The sequence below is a fragment of the Molothrus ater genome, chromosome 5 (assembly GCF_012460135.2).
Source record: "Molothrus ater isolate BHLD 08-10-18 breed brown headed cowbird chromosome 5, BPBGC_Mater_1.1, whole genome shotgun sequence".
NCBI classification, from domain to species: Eukaryota; Metazoa; Chordata; class Aves; order Passeriformes; family Icteridae; genus Molothrus; species Molothrus ater.
The window spans coordinates 64,835,172-64,852,036 of NC_050482.2; the positions used below are offsets into that span (position 1 = coordinate 64,835,172).

Consider the following 16,865-nt stretch of genomic DNA (forward strand, 5'->3'; position numbering starts at 1 on the left):
TCCCGCGGCGGCACGCCGGGGCCGGTGGCCTGCTAGGGACCGGCGAGGGGGCATCTCCGCGGCCGCCCTTCCCCGCCTCCCGCCCTCCCCTTCCCCGCCGCCTCCCCCGCCCGCCTGGAAGCATGAACTGGCAGCGGAGGTGCTGCTCCCCGCCGCCGCCTCCCCGCCGGTGAGAGCGAGGAGGGAGGGAAGATGGGGGCCGTCCTGCGCAGCCTACTCGCCTGCAGTTTTTGTTCCCTGATGCGAGGTGAGCGGGGCGGGCGGCGGCGGGAGGGGCAGGGGGAAAGTTGCCGGGTTGGTGGCGAGGGGCCATGTTTGGGCGTGCGGGAGGGGAGCGGCGAGGCCTGGCTGCCGGCGGGGCGCGGGGCCCGGCGCGGGGGCAGCGCTCCCTCCCTCGCTGCCGGCCGCTGCCGCCTCCCCGGCGGCTCCTGAGCAACTTCCCGAGCCGCGCCGGGAGCAGCCCGCCCTGCCAGCGGCCACCGGCCGCGTCCCGAGCCGCCCCATTGTTGTTTTCAAGTTTTGCCTTTTTCTTTTCTTTTTCCTTCTTTTATTTTTTAAGGATCCCCCTAAACTATCGCACGCTCCCGCCGTGTCTCTCTGCGAGCCCAGCAGTCCGTGGGCACCGGCGGCTCTGGGCAGAGCTCGGCCCCGCCGGTGCCAGGCTGGTCCCGCTGTGCCCGTGGCCGGGCTGGTCCCGCTCACCCCCCGCCGTTCCATCGTGCGGGGAACGCGGAGCCCCCGCGGGCTCGGCTGCGGGAGCGGGGAATGCCCGGGAGCCGCTGCTGCTCCGACCCTCGCCCCGCAGCCAGGGCAGCAGGGAAGGCTCAGCGCTCGGCTCGGCCGGCGCTGCGCTGGGACTTGGGAGAAGTTTGTGTTTCTCTGGTGAAACACCACGGATGTTCATGCAGCTTTAAAGGAGCAGTCGAGTGCCTTACGAGGGGATGTTACTTAAAGTAGCTGAGAATTTTGCTCCAACAAAATTTCTTGTCTTACGGGACACACTCTGAAAGAAAACAGGATTTTTATTTATTTATATATTTTTTTAAAGTGCTGTAGACCTAACTACAGGAACTATTATCTGTGTTCAGTCTTTCTGGGAAGAAATCATCTGTGGTGCTTGCATACATGATGTTTCTGTTTACTTGATTTTGACTTTTTTCATACTAGATGAGCAAGAGATTAATTGCTACTGTTAATCATCCACATTTTGATTTAGAGAGTTCCTCCCCATTAGAGTGTTTTGAGGAAAGTTAGTCTAAAGGTGGTGTAGGTTGAAGTAAGTGTTCAGTCTCCAGTTGCTCAGTAATCTGGAAAACAAAGATTTTCATCTCATCCATAGCCTTTTTTTTTACCCTGTGCATCTGTTTGCCATATTGTATCCTGTTTGCAGAGATACAAATATACTTATTTAAATGGCATGTGTAACTTTTCATACTTACATTGTGGCTGTTAGACCCCAAATTTTAAAAGTTAAGTTGGCTCTCGAGTATAGGGAGAAACTGTTTCCTGATTAGTTTATTTTAATAACAATCATACCCATGCTTAATATACCATGTATTTGCCTTTAATTTGATGTTCAGTCTAGTTCAAATGACAGCACAGAAATAGCTGTTGTTTGTGATGTCACAATATTGTTACAGTAATTTTTGCGAATTAACCTCAAAATAGCGGTATGTGCTTTTGCAAATTTTTGTATATTTCATGCTTAATGGGACACTTTAAAGAAGCATTAAGTCTATAAATCATATGGCTGTCATCTCTTTTCTCGTCTCTCACCTCTGTCTATTGCCAAGGACATTTGTATCCCAGCAGCATTTCTGTTTCCTCTGTGTTCATGGTGCCCTGCTGTTTGATTGCCTACCTGAAGTTGTAATCCTCTGTTTGTGACATGACAGTAATTTTCCTACTGTCTAATTGTTACTTTAGATAGAGATAAACAGCAGGAACAGCTGAACCGTGAAGAAACAAAAATCAAATTTTAATGCACACATCCTCCCTAATAAACAGCATCTGTGCAAGAGGGGTAGGTTGGAGTAAGATGTGTTGAGTTCAGGAGAGGTGTCAGCAGTTCCTTAATGAGGCAGAGGCAGTGCCAGCATGAGTATGAATAAGCTTATACATGAAAGTAGAGTTGAAGTTAGGAAGTTCACTGTTTAGTTTGTGAATTCAGTGCTGTAGAGGATGCCAGGCTGACAGTGCTGGAGACAGAAACTCAGCAAATGTAGTTGGTGTGTGTTTGTGGGTTGCAGCATCCTCTCTGCTTCCAGAGCCAGCCTCCCATTCTCATAGAAAAGGCAAACGGACAAAGGCTTATGACAACTGACCAATTACTCTGAAGAAACTGTGCTAGACTTGCTTACCAGTCTGGAAAGGAAAAAATCAGTACCTGGAAATGCATAAGGACTTGAAGAAGTATAAAGCTGTTACTGGCTAGAAATGGATGCACAGGGCGAGGCACCTGTCTCAAAAATCATCCAAGGACTGCAATAAACCAGATCCTACTGGTGTTGTCAGGGCAAGTGTTTGAATTTCTGAGACAGGAGGTTACCATTAGGACAGCATGCTGTGGAGGTTCTGTGGTTTGGGCTTGGGGTTTTTTTTTTAATGTTCTAGCTGCTAGAAGAAAGATGTCCCTGGTCTCTTCTCTGCCCTTAGCCCATGATTTGATTTGGGAGATTTGGCTTCCACCTCTCTGACCAACAGTGAAGCCACTCCCTCAGGGTATTCCAGAGGAGTGGAGTTAGAGCTGCTCCATGGCACTCTGAGGTGTTCTTCAGGACAGCTCTGAAACCAAAGAGAGAGAGAATTGTTAGATAACTCTCAGCTGCAGAGAGGCAAAAGCAGTGTCATCAGATCTGTAAGGACACTACAGATAACTGTGGAACTGAGATTTCAACTTTTTTAAAAGTAATAAATAGAGTTCTTCCTCCACCAGTGTTCATGACTTGCTTTCTTCCTGAAATAGCTCTCCAGTCAGCATGCAATTGCTGCTTTGTTTTGGCTTTAAACCCTGATCATGCAGGCAGTGCATAAAGCTCTTGCTTGAATAGAAATCTTATAAAAGACATTTGTAAAAACCTACTGAATGTTACAGACCTCTGTGTTTAGGGTCAGATGGTGAAGAAATGAAAATGTCTTTTTGGTAATGGGTATTTTCAAACTATGCTTTCCTAGAGTTCAGAAGAGAGTTTGTTTGAATCCATTATTATTGTTGTAATATTGTTACTGTTTAAATTGATTTTAATCCATTGTTTCTGTTTTCATAAACACATCCTTGGTTTTTTGTGGTTTTTTTTTTTTTAGATCCATTTGCATGTTGTTTAGAAGAGTTTAATGTTCAGAACTTTGCTAAGTGATGGTGTGTTTGAAACTTTGCTAAACTTTGGTGCTGTGTGCATATATTTTTCTACCAGAAATCAGAGAAGGGGATGCAGAATAGGTTTTTACTCCTGAAGCACTCAAGTTGGAGACCAAGTGTGGCATTTCCAGGTCAAGCTGTGTTTTTGCATTCAGGTGAAGGGTCTCTTCACCTAGAGGCTGTGCAATACTATGGCAGTAGCACTTGGAAATATAATTTTTTAAATAATCATAGCCTATTTCTTCTCCCAAACTTGAATCAACAATTTTCTAGTCATGTTTCTTCATTGTATGATTCCTCAGAAATCAGTGTGCCCTTGTCTGCCATTTTCCTCTTTCATCTTTTCATAGAATAGTCTAAAATTAGTGTGATCTAAGTTGTTCCAAAATCCACTATTAATTTTACAGTTCTTTCAATTGCATCTCTGTGATACAGTTTAATTATCATCAGATTGCTTTAGCTTTTATTTAAAAATGAAAAATTAGGACTTAAAAAGTTTGGTGGCAGTTTTTACTGTCTTGGAGGTAAGGTAAAGTAGCATTTTTGACAAGATATAGGGAAGTTCTGGTCAGGGGTTTATGCAGGTAAAGGACTTCTTGTATCCTTCAGCATGAGTTATATGAAAGTATTCATGTGGAAAGCTTTGTTTTTGTTTCACAGCAATACTGGTTAGAGGGGCATGAACTGTATTCGTGTTTCCTTTTTCCCTAAAGAGTTGCTTCAATCTGCATTCCAGAGTTCTAGGTAAAGAATTTGGCTATAAGCAATAGAATATGTAGAAGGGCTTTGTTTTTGTTTTGGTTTTGGTTTGTTTTGTTTCTAAGGATTGGGCATATAGGAACCTTTCAAGCTCTGTCTTTGGGAGCTGGAGAAATCTGATTCCTTTGGACATTTGTAATTCACCTTTATGATGATGTCGCATTTCAAAAATGCCAGCTTCAAAAATATCTGCTGCAGTGCATGTAATATGGGATTTACTTTTTAGTTTAAACCAACTACAGTGAAGATATTTGTTTTTCCCTCTGAGGGAGTGGGCTAAGGCAGGAAAACAGGGACAAACTGGTCTCTGTTTCTGATTTGTCACCATTCATCTCCTCTGGTAGCAGGTCTGCAGACTTAAATATTGTATTCTTTGTCCCCCACATATTTAACCTCATTAATTTCCTAAGAAATCTTAAATACTTGGGTTGGAGCAGCAGCAGCAGCACTTTGCTGGTGCTATCTTCCAAAGCTACTTGTACTGTAGGGAGGGGTCCATATTACTGTTTGTGGTGCCAGAAATGGACCTCATTTAGTTTTGGAACTAAAGCTTTGTTGGACACTCCTGCTTCTGGCCGAGCTGGTGACTCTGCTGGGTCTGGGAGCCTGCTCAGCTCCTTCTCCAGTCCTCCTGCTGGGGAGCCCTCATGCTTCAACCCCCTCACCTGAGAGCCTTGGGCAGAATTTAGGTTGATAAGGAATTTCCCTCAGGTGGACTTGTACCAGTCAGAGGTGTAAGTTGCTTAGAAAGATGTGGAGGGGGATGCAGCTGCCCTGCAGGCTTCAGGGATGGGCTGTTCGTGTTCACAGTTGGTGCTCCCCACTTAAAACTGGGCCCTGAAGTTTTAAATGCTGTGGCTATTGGTGTGTGCACATGAGGTTTGGGATGAGCCAGCAGCCAGTGATTCCACTTCTTCTGTGCCAAGCACTTTGTACTGATGACTCTTCCAAAGTGTAATTGCTGTTCAGTGAACGAAGTACTCTCCTAATAACCTTTAGTTTTTCAGCTCACACATCAGGTGTGGCTTCAGAGTATGTACCACTTGCAGAGCTACAGAATGCACAGTGCTCCAAACAAAGAGGCTGTGTCATTCTTTTGTGGTCATTGTCCAAGGCTTGAAAGGGGAAAGCTTTGGATCTTTAACAGATTATACATAAATGCTGGGTATTGACACCCTAAATATTAATCAACCTTTTCCAATTTATGTATTTACCAGGCAAGCTGACAAAGCCTTCATTAAACTCTCTAGATATCCTTGTAGTTGATAAATATTTATGTCAGGACATTCACAATGTGAAAGGCTTGCTGTTGGCTCCACATGGACTAACTTACTCAGAACACAGTGCTTGCATTTGCAAGTAGAAATGATCTTGTTGTCATTTCTGCTTTTGGATATATATTCTCTGGTGAAATGGTTATGAAAATAGGGTGGGGTTTTTGTCTCATTATTATCTTGCTAGAGACCTTTTGATTTCCATGTAGTGGGAGCAGCTCCCCACCAACTTTGAAATGGAGTCAAACATACCAGTCCATGAATAGAAAGAGAATGCTGCTAATACCTTTGTCTGTAATACCTTATTCTTAATAGACTTTTAAGAAACTAACCAGTCAAAGTCTAGGTTAAAAGAGGCAATGCTTTAGTTAGTAAAACTTTGCTTCCTTTGCAAAATGTTATAAACTAATTGGAGATAGAAGCATGTTAGTTTAAAAGCTGGAATGCCTTTTGAGCTTCAGTATTTCTAAGGAGAGAACAATAAGGAAATGTTTTTAGTATAAACAGACATGGAAAATGGCAACATTCATACAGATTTTTTTAGTATCTTGTTACAGGATCACATTACCTAAATAGAATTACTCCCTTGTGATATAATCAATGCAGCAATAATGGGATTATAGTGTTAACTCTGTTTGAGGGCCATGTGTGAGTTCTTGATGTCCAATTTGAAAAGTAATCATATTTGAGACAGAAAATTTTAATCAGCTAGCTATATAATTTTGCATAATCAAAAATGCTTTGTTTTCTTCTCTATGATACCTTTATATTTTTCCTGTTATTCCTCCCCTCTCTGCCCAGTTAGTTCCCAGAGGAAAAATGCAGTTTGTATGTAGTGTGCTGGGGTTTTTAAACCATTTATGCCTTTAGAATTCCTTAATAACTAAGATTCTCCTCTGTCCATTGTCAGAGTTCAGGCTTATAGAAAGTAGCTGATATGTTTGCTGGAATTCTGGAAGTTAAGGATATGTGGAAAGTAACAGAAATTTAAGGTGTTATAGAATTATATTCCCTTAGTTGTTCTATCAAAGCAGGGAATAAAACTCCTACTTATACTCATAGTATTAGTTAAAATAAATTAATTACAGTGTTAATTAAAATATTAACACTTTGGAAATCCAAGAATCCTCTTGTCTATGCACAAATTAATAGAGAAAGAATATTAAGAATAACAGAGGTGGAGGAATTTGTAGACCTTGTATCTTATATGGTCTTTGTAGACCTTATAATTTACAAGGTCTACAAATTCCTCCTCCTCTGTTATTCTTAATATTCTAAGACCTTGAGTCTTATTATGTCCATTTAGAAAATGCAGTGATGTTCTTGTAACTCAAAAACTTAACTGAAGCTCAGCAGTTACTCATTTTACCATTACCTATAGGGTAAAAGGATAATGTAATTCCAAGTTGGGTGGTTTTGTATTTATGGGTTTATTTGTTTTTCTTTTGAATTTCCAGAAATGAGTCCCATTCAATTTGAAAAAGACAAGGTCATTCACCTTTTCCAAGGGATCCTGCATTTATGTGTGTGTGCGTGTGTTTTGTTTCATGGGGTGGTTTGTTTGGTTTTTTCCCTATGTGTCATTACATCTAATGTAAGCCTGTTCAACATTTGACATTAGTAGTGCTGGGATATTAAAAGTATGAGAGTTAAAACTATGCTACAACAGTTATTTCACAAAATAAAAATTAAATGTCCAGTAATTCTCAAAATTACTGACGTATGTGCGTATCTTTCCTTACCCATTAAAACCAGTCCATAACTATTCATTCTAAATGGGGCCTTTTGTGCTAAATTCTATGTTCCTGCTTTACAGCAGCTTCCTGATAGTGCTTAAAAAATCTAAACTAGCAAAAAAACCCCAGCCTCAAACAGACTAAATAACCTGGTTTTTTTTGATTTGGTTTGTACTTGGTGAGACAGACTGACACGCTTCAGGAAATATTTTTTGAGTATCTTTTAGACTGCTGTGCAACCTTGGATAAATTGTTGGAAAAGTCATCTGAGAGTAGTTCATTGCTTGTGAGCTCCTTGTCAGTGTGGAGAAAGGCCTTGTTTGTTGGAGGTGTGCTGCTGCTGAGGGTGTGAATTCTTTAATCCATGTGGAACTGAGAGCAGTTGGGATAGGACCCCATGGCTTGGGCTGCTCCCATGTGCTTGGGTTACGCTCCAGCAAAGGAGGTGAGTGAAGGTGAGTGACAGAGAGTGACACTTTCAGGCCATTCTGACTGGATATACACCCTCAAACATAAACTGTTTAGGCTGGAACACATGAGCTGCAATTGCTCCAGAGTAGCAATAAACCATGGGGCATTCCCACCTCGGCTTGCCAGGGTGTACAAAGTGTGTCTTGTGGCCTTTAGCCTTCCCAGAATTTGGAAAATGGGCTCCAGCTGTCCCAGCAGCACAGTGTTGTGTCTCAGTGCTGTCCTTTAGTAGAGGAACTCAGCTTCAACAGCTTCCTGAGGAATATGATCGAGGCTTTTGGCTTGTTTGTCACTGTTAGGAAAAGGAGCACTGTAGGAAAAGGTGATGCCAGAAGGTGTGAAGGGCAGTATTTTGTTTCAGTGTGATCCAGTTCTCCTCCCTTAGTTTAGATTGCAGAATACCATCCCTGCTGAGATGTGGGACTCTCAGTGGTGGAGCCCAACAAGGCTTTTCTGCAGGAGCAGAGGTGCTTTTAACTCACGTTTTCATTAAACAGATCGTGTTGATTTAAACATGGGTGTTGCCTGTAGAACTGGGGAACTATTGCCAATGTGTGTGGAACTGGTATGACTTCATCTGCAGCCCTGTGTGTTATTCTGACAATTGTTTGAGAGGCTGGAAGAGTGTTGAAGGAAAATTATGAGGACACCTGAGAAAATGAGCTGTATAATGTTGAAGTTCTGCAGACATTAATGTGGATCACGGAAGTACTCAATGGCACATCCCTAAGGAGCCTTCCTGCTTTCCATAGCCTGCAGTTTGCCCTGGAAAGTGCCAAGCCACCTTTATTTTGCTGCTGCTCTGTAACCAGAAGGGTCAAGGAAGAAGGTGGTACTCTGTGGTGTTACATTTTAGTAGTGTTTCATGGCAGTGCAGCTGTGAGATGGTGCATCAGCTCTCTGCTCATCCTCTTGTCAGCCAGGTAGATTCAGAATATAAAGACAGAAAAATGTCAGAGCTGAAGTGCTGTGTTCCACCCCCATGAGAGTGCAATCAAAAGAACTTGAGAACAGGGGAGTCCATGTTACAGAAAGGTGGACAAAAGGTCTGTGTGAGTGTGCTACCTAGCACTGAGAAGAGCCAAGCTCTGGTAGTCCTGCTCTATGGCTTTGTTGCCAGTGGGATGATTTGGCAGGTGATACCTGCTATTCAGAAGGATTTTTGCTTGTCATAGGCTGGGACTTCGTGGTGTATTTCAATCATGAGTGCTTTTGCTATAATCTGGCAAGTCTACTGGCTTTTTATGCCTGGACCTGGTATTTCTATTCTTTCCTGAAGTCCTTTTTCTTTTCTTTTTTTTTCCTCCTCTCATTCTCATGTCTCCATCCTTCTAGCTTTAGTAAGGTAATTTTTTCCCTGCATTTAGGAGGCTAAAGGATGACTTACTGCTTCTGTACCAGCTAGTCTTGCAGGCTGTCTTGGTCTATAAGGCTGGTATCTGGCCAAAGGCCTGAAGAAAGTAAAGTTTAGTGCAGAATCCAAATGCTGTTGTTGCATAGCTTGGTGTGTTTGCTGTTGCACTGATATGGCTACTCATCTCTTCACTGGCCTGCTGCTCCTGTGACCTTTTGAGTTACCATCTGAACAGCTCTTGTATGGCTTTAACCTGAGGAATAGATTTAAGGTTAGCTGAAAGGAGAAAGATCCCTTTCCGCCAAGTTTGGGCTGCCTCATGTTTGTCTACTAAATTCCTGGTTGTCTGCTGTGTTCTGCAAGTTTATTTGTGAGAATAAGTAGTTTCACAGAGTAGAGTGCTCTCTGTTCACAGTGAAAGAGGAATGGTGGGCATTAGTAAGTCAGTTAATTATTTTTATTTTTTAAAATGTATGGAATTGTGTCTTGTGTGGAAAAAACTGAGAAAGTGCTGCAACAGATAACTGGGTGCAAAATCCTGGCCTGTTGCTTGCTGTGCTTTAAAACTCCTATATATTTCCTGGTGATTTTATTGTTTGCTTGAAAATATAAACCATCTCTGTATAAGTTTCTTGAGGCTGGCTCCCTGCTATTTGGAAAAATTTATATTAATTTTCAAATTGTCTCTCCTCTTATTTGATACAAGTCTCCCAGGCTTTATTCCCAATGCTACCTCAATCTTTGCATTCTTGCTTCTCCAAAGTGAGCAGCAAAACTCAAACATTTGCAGAAAATAAATATACAGAATTTCTTAGAAGCATGAGCAGCAAAGAAGAAATTAGAAACCTAAGGAGAGAAGGGACAGTCCTCACAACTGACTGCTCCAGAGTCCTTGTGCCAGTCCAGAAACTTTTCCTTACATTCTTGTGTTGGTTCTCTGTGGGACATCTTGGGGATGATTATTGTATTGCATACAAGGAGTTTTGTGTATTGAATGGCTTTAGGGAGATGCAATTCTTTGCTGGTTATCTATGTCCATTCCTCTGCTTTTCCTTCTCTTGTGAGCTGAATGTGAGTGCATTGTCATTCTGGCAAGGCATTTGGAGTCCTTGCTTACTGTGCCTCATCCAGGTCAGCATGTATTTGTTTGGTACATCTCATCACTGTCTCCTCTCTCTCCAGTCCTCATAGCAGTGTGCTTGGCAGTGCCAATTCACTTTAAACACTCAGAGTTCTTCAGCAAGACTTTTAAAAGATGGGGGAGTATTCCCTTCCCAACTCAACAACATCATCTTTCAGTGTGACAGTCCAGGGGGCTTCTTCCTGTGACTTCAGCATGGATATTCCTTTTCACAATGTCAGCAGCTGCTCAGTGGTATCCACACTGTGATTCTGTGGCAGATTGCCACAACTTATCAGTGGCCACCTCTGCTCTGAGTCCTGTTCCTTAACTGGAGGTTCATGAGGAACTGGTTCAGCTAATTAGTCAAAGCTGATGCAGTTCTTTCTTTCCCTGCTGTGCTACTGCTTACATTGATTTGATTTTTGGTCTGAACTGGTTCTGGATGATGGCTGGCTAAAAATTGCTTTTTGGCAGGTGGTGGGGAGAGCTCAGCATCCTTCTGCTGGTTTAGTTCCCTGCATTGTCCCTCTGCAATTGTGGCACGGGACAAGTGCTTGAGCCAGCGCAAAAGAGGGGTCGGAACCGACAGCTGGAAGTGGAGCTGGGGAGAAAGGAGATGGCTGCAGTCACATCTTGAGCAGATACAGCAGGCTGCCAGTGGAAGGGGGAGAGCTGCTCCCCCTTCCAGCTCCCTGCTGCTCGCCTTATGTCAGCTTTGGAGTTTGCTGAAGCACTTCTTGAGTTGATTCAACTTGCTAACCCAGTCAAACCTTTCGCTGACGTAGGGATTTGGATCAGCTTGGGAGGGGGCCCTTAACTGAGGGAGGGGGTAGAACAGTACTGCTGGGGTTTGGGACTGAGAAAAAGGATTTGGGGGAAATGAGTGTGTGCTAATTGTTTTAGCCAGGCAAAACTCCACGTCAGTGGAAGAGAATGAGCATGTTGAAGGTAACACTGCTCTCACCTCATGGCACCCAGAGCTGTCCTGGATCACTGAAGGCAGAAAGGAGAAAGTGGGAATTTGTGGAAAAGGCCACTGGACTAGTTAAAGAAAAGCATGACAAATTCTGACAGCTTAAAACTGCCACTGAAACACCAAAAACATTAAAAATCCTTTTTAGCTGGTAAAATGCTCATTTTACCTTGGTTTGTCACTTTGCATCCTGTGGGCAGTAGCATTTTTATGCCTGTAACAGATGCTCGTAAGTCAGATGTACAAAGCAAGGCTTGAGTAAACAAGTGCAAGGGAAAGCAGACTTGAGTGTCCTGGGGATTAGCAACTTTCAGTAAGAGAGACAGGAGCTGCAGCCAAGAGAAATACATGGTGTAAGAACTGGAGATTGGTGGTGGGAAGAAGGATGCTGGTAGAATTCTAGATGTGCAAGTAAGGCAAAAAAGATAATTAAATTCTGGATAAAAGATATTAAAATCTGGAGTTTAATACTGCATGTGGTAAACTTAGGAAAGGTCTTACCTGAACATTGGAGTTAAGAAACAGTTACAGGCTCAGTGACCACTACTGGCAGAAGTTTCTAACCATGAAATTTATTTTTGTTGTGGTTGAAATGTGTTGAACTTGAGTTTTTGTAATTTTTATGTTCTTTAAGGAAATATTTTTTCTTGATGGTGGATACAAAAAAAAAAATCCCTTAGTTTATAACTAAGCATAACTCTTACTCTTGTAAGTAAGAGTACCCAAAGTATTGGGTACTTTAATTAGAAGAATTAGCTGCATGTAGACCTCTCAGGTCATAGAGGACATAGTCATATTCATTAGTATTTCAGTTCTTGATTTCCAGGATAGGTGTTTCTATCTTTCAAGAATATGTGGCTCTCTTCAATGTATTGTAGTTTGTTGTAGTTACACTATATTTTGTTATTATGTCTATAGAAAGAGAAATAAAAACATGTAAAGTGTTCAGCTTTTTAAAATAAAATCTGAATTGTATCTTTTTGCCCCATTGTAACTTAACTGCCAAATAGTTGCCCAGCTTTGAAAGGGGATGCTCCTGGACTTCTTCCCAGATCATTAGCACAGGTCATAACTTCATTATTCAAGAAAGCCATCTCTCCATCTCTTCAGTGGCCTGTGCTTTTGGAGCTGGGACAGGGTGGGATCTTCTGGCACAATTTTGCTCTTGGCACTGCTGCCTGGGTGAAGTAAATGCAGAGATGATACTCAGTCCTAATGCTGCCAACTTCAGTAACTGGGTTTTATAGCCCATTGAAGCCTTAGTGTGTTCTGGGAAGGGCTGGAGACAGTGGGGAACAAACCTGGTTTTTATTATTTTGGTGATGCAGGCTTCATTCCTGAATGTCGCAACAAATTGGAAAGCTTAACACGCTCATCTGCCAGCCCTTTGGAATGTGTTACAAGTTGAGGCTTTGTATCAATCTGCATGAAGCTACACATCCTGAGAGTGGCTGTGTTTCTCCTGAGCTGTCATTCAGCTAAGCTGTCTGATTGATGCAGAGGTGTTTGTCTGCGGTCCCTGCTCAGCCAGTCTGAGCTCCGGCAGGGAGTGAGTAACCTCTGCACATGGCTGTGGGAGGCTCAGCAGTGCCTCCAGGCCTGGCTGGTTACCTGGTGTTCCACTTCAGTGCATGCTGTGTGCATGGGTGCTTCATGGTGCACATAATAATGAAGTTTGTACTCACTGCTGCGTGGATTTACTTTTCTCCAAATGCTGGGCACGCTGTCTTACCAGAGAAAGCTGTGCCAGCTGGCTGCACACCCCTGTGTGCACTAGATGACACTGAGCTGGCTGTTAACTAGATTTTTCAGGTCACAGCTGTAGGCAGGCTTTAAAAAGCAAAGGTTTTTATTGTATTACAAATTTTTACACCTTGCAGTTTATTGAATACTTTTTTTCTGGAACATGTGGTCTTCATAAGCAATCTGCCCTTCAAGAAAATGTACTGTAATTAATTTTAAATCTTAGGGGGTAGGAAATTATGCAAGGAAGGGGAGGAGATATTAAGAATTTATTATTAACTTACTTTACTATAAAGATTCTCCATCTAATTTTAAAAAGTCTACTCCTTCTCCATGGGAAGATAATCTCTAAACTTGCATGGTTTTTTCCACAATAAAAAATTGCTTTCTGGAGAAGGGAATACAAATACAAATTTGGTATTATTAAAACCAACACAGTTTCACCCCTCCCTTGTTCTAGCTAAAGTTCAGCATAAATCAAGTTATATTCAGTGTTTCTAAATTTAGGATGACAGTCTAACCAATTCAGTTTTCTTAAAAACCAACAAAACTCCCACCACCCCAAAACATATATAGAACTCATTTAATTGCAGGTAGGTGAAGGAATATTCTTAGTTCTTTCAGCTTCTCCCAATTCACATCTGACAGGGTTGTTGAGAAATTGTTTTGTGATAAGATAATGAGGGGAGTAGTCCAATCTTGGAAACCAGCTTTTGAGTTTACTGAAGTCTGTGAGTATTTCCAGTTTCAGTGTGAGTTTGACATACAGGGAACTGTTCCTCTTCTGGCAGTGTGGCCTTTGACATTACTGAACCATACATGTCCCTGGCTCTGTAAATTTTGACCTTTTGCTTAGGATATCCATCCTGCTGCAGATTTGAAGTGCCCACCTATGCTGAAGAGTAAATCTGCAAGATTCCTATGAAACTTGTGTGGTGACAGATAGAGGAGCATTTATAGATCTAAACGCCTGTGTGGAGCTCTGGTGCTACAGTTTCTGAGTAAATGCAGGGAAAGGCAGAAATGTTTTCTGGTAGTGGGTTTTAAAGTGTGTCATTGTCTGCCTTATACAAATGTAGTGTTTTTCTGAACCTTTTGTTGAAGTAGGAATGGGGCTGGAATTTTCATAATGCTATATATAGCTTGTGGTTAAGGACAATTAAGCAGGCATATTACATTTAAGAAGCTGTCTTTTTTTCATGGTTACTGCTTTACATTAGTCATCTTAGGTGTTATGAAAAATATACAGACAGGGTAAGCTAATAAAGCATATAAAATGAAGGCTTTATGTTAGAGAACTAAGCAGAAATGGTAGAGTTGAGTTTGAAAGAACTGTGTTGTCCGTTCCTGTAGAATTATTTTTCTCCCTACTTCTTCATACTACCTTCAACACTCTAAACCAACATTTGCCTCATGCTGTGCAATGAATTTTGTATTTTTATGTATTAAATGTAAAATGTCTGAGATACATAATTTCAGGGAATATTGACATGCAGGTGGCTCTGATAGCTTGACATGAATTATGCTTCTGTGGAGATGGGGTGCATATTACTAAATTCTATCAAGAAAAGTAATCCTTGCTCAAGTGAGCCAGTCGTGAGTGCTTAGAAAACTGCTTTATTCTTGTCTTTCTGATCCTTCTCTACAGAGCAGTGTCATTTGGGCACTTCAAACCTCCATTTTCTTTGTTCTCTCCCTTCTTCTTTAATGTTATTTTAATAATGCACAACCCAGAATAGCGAGCTGCCCATTACGAAGACTCGTAACCAAGTTGAAAAGGTTCGAGTCGGTGCTTTTTAGTCAAACTTCAAAACGGCTCTCCGTTATTTCTTAATTTTGTAAAGATATCTTAAATCTGTAGCTACAGATGACCTGACAGTGCAAGCTGTGATGAATGTGAGTGATGCTAACACCTGTCTGTCTGTGTGTCCCCCCGTCTCTGTCCCGTGTGCAGCTGCCCCGCTGCTGCTGTACGCGAACCGCCGGGACCTGCGGCTGGTGGACGCCGCCCACGGCAAGGAGAACGCCACGGTGATCGTGGGCGGCCTGGAGGACGCGGCCGCCGTGGACTTCGTGTTCCTCAAGGGCTTGATTTACTGGAGTGATGTCAGCGAGGAAGCCATCAAAAGGACAGAGTTCAACAGGTCCGGGAGCGTGCAAAACGTGGTGGTTTCTGGGCTTCTGTCGCCCGACGGGCTGGCCTGTGACTGGCTGGGGGAGAAACTCTACTGGACAGATTCGGAAACAAATCGGATTGAGGTTTCTAACTTAGATGGATCACTGAGGAAAGTTTTGTTTTGGCAAGAATTGGATCAACCCAGAGCGATTGCCTTAGATCCTGCAAGAGGGTAAGTCTTTTTTAAAATAGTTACAAATACCTAAGTTTGTACTGTTTCTTGTTTATAGGACTGTGCCTTTTGTTGACGGAGTGACAAAACTATCCCTTGTCTCCTCAAAAAGGAAAGAAGCCCAGAAGTTTCTCTCTTTGATTAGGTGACAAAGCCACCTTATAGGCCTAGGGGTGTGATGGTGTTCACAGGGGTCCCATGATGAGAGAAGAGATGAGAATGTTGACTCCATGTTTCAGAAGGCTTGATTTATTATTTTATTATATATATTATATTAAAACTATACTAAACGAATAGAAGAAAGGATTTCATCAGAAGGCTAGCTAAGAATAGAAAAGGAATGATAACAAAGGCTTGTGACTGACTGAGACAGTCTGGACAGCTGGACTGTGATTGGCCATTAATTAGAAACAACCACATGAGACCAATCCCAGATGCACCTGCTGCATTCCACAGCAGCAGATAACCATTGTTTACATTTTGTTCCTGAGGCCTCTCAGCTTCTCAGGAGAAAAAATCCTAAGGAAAGGATTTTTCAGAAAATATCATGGCTTCACTAGGGGACTTCACCTCAGACTTAAGGATAGCTAGTTGGGCAGAAGCCAAAAAGTCCCACTTGTGCAATTTACTAGAAAAAGAAGTGAACAAAGAAACTAATCGCTTTTGTAAGGTGTTTTACCAGGAGCAAGAACCTCTGCCACCTGGCTTGGGTTTTCTCTGGTTTTTATTTTGCCTTTTTATTAAACCTTTTTATTTTCAACACTGCAACAGAAGCCATCCTGCTGATTTTTATGCCTCCAAGGGTAGCTGAGGTATCTTGGGTGTGTTCTAGACCTCTGAGAGCTTATGAGACCTGGCTCAAAGAGGCTACTATAACACTTGTTTGTTGAATGATTTCAAATGCTGTTGTCAAAGTTATCCTAAGCCATTTTGCATCATTTGTTTCTCTTTCTAATGGTGTGATTTGCAGACTTGTGAAGTTCCATTCATATTGGTTTGTGAGCAATCAGGAATCATCAGATTTTAGAAAACAGCACTGGAAACTTAGTTTGGCAGTAGTGCAGAAGATTAGCAGAAATGGAGAAGTTCTAACCTAAAATTTAATAAAATCTGCTTTAAAAAGCTGTGTCAGCTGCCTGTGAACAGACAGACTTGTGCCTCTCTGAAGTGTCAGGAAATGAAATTTTTTGGAGCTTTACTCAATGTTGATATTCATGCTTTATTGAAGCATCTGAAGAAATAGGAGAAGTCAACATACTGTATTAATAACAACTTGAGATGTGTTTTGAAGCTTAATCAGAAAATTTACAAGAGAGGCTCCTTTCCCCACCCTTGGGGGAACTCCTGTTTTAAAAATGCTGTGGTTTTGTCTCAGCTCCTTGAGGAACTGATGTTATATTCTCAGCTCCCATTTGAGTCCCTGGATGTGGCTCTTTTTGCTCTGCTCTTTGGACAAAGCAGCGTTTGCCAACAGTGGAAAATTCAGTGGAGTTTTGGTGATGCTACACGAGTGGCTGGCTTGAGGGTACCCCAAAGGCAGTCATCTGTGACAAAGCATTTGGGAGAGCCAAATTGGAATTCTAATGGAATGTCCTTGATGCTATGTAACCTTCTGGAAATATTTTATATCTGTAGAATGGAACGAGTTTTTACTGTACATTTTTTTTCCTTGAACAAGCAAGTTAATCTGTTGTACTGCCATTTCACATGTGGTTTTCAGTCAACT

At 42.2% G+C, this 16,865-nt stretch overlaps 1 protein-coding gene across 1 annotated transcript in view; it reads left to right on the forward strand.

Annotated features, from left to right (window-relative positions):
• Positions 1-16,865, forward strand: part of LRP6 (LDL receptor related protein 6) — a 113,760-nt gene continuing 96,895 nt past the window's right edge. The window contains 2 exon segments of the mRNA XM_036401559.2: positions 1-247; positions 14,746-15,139. Of these exon segments, the coding sequence (XP_036257452.1) occupies positions 193-247; positions 14,746-15,139 (449 nt within the window). The 5' untranslated portion in view covers positions 1-192.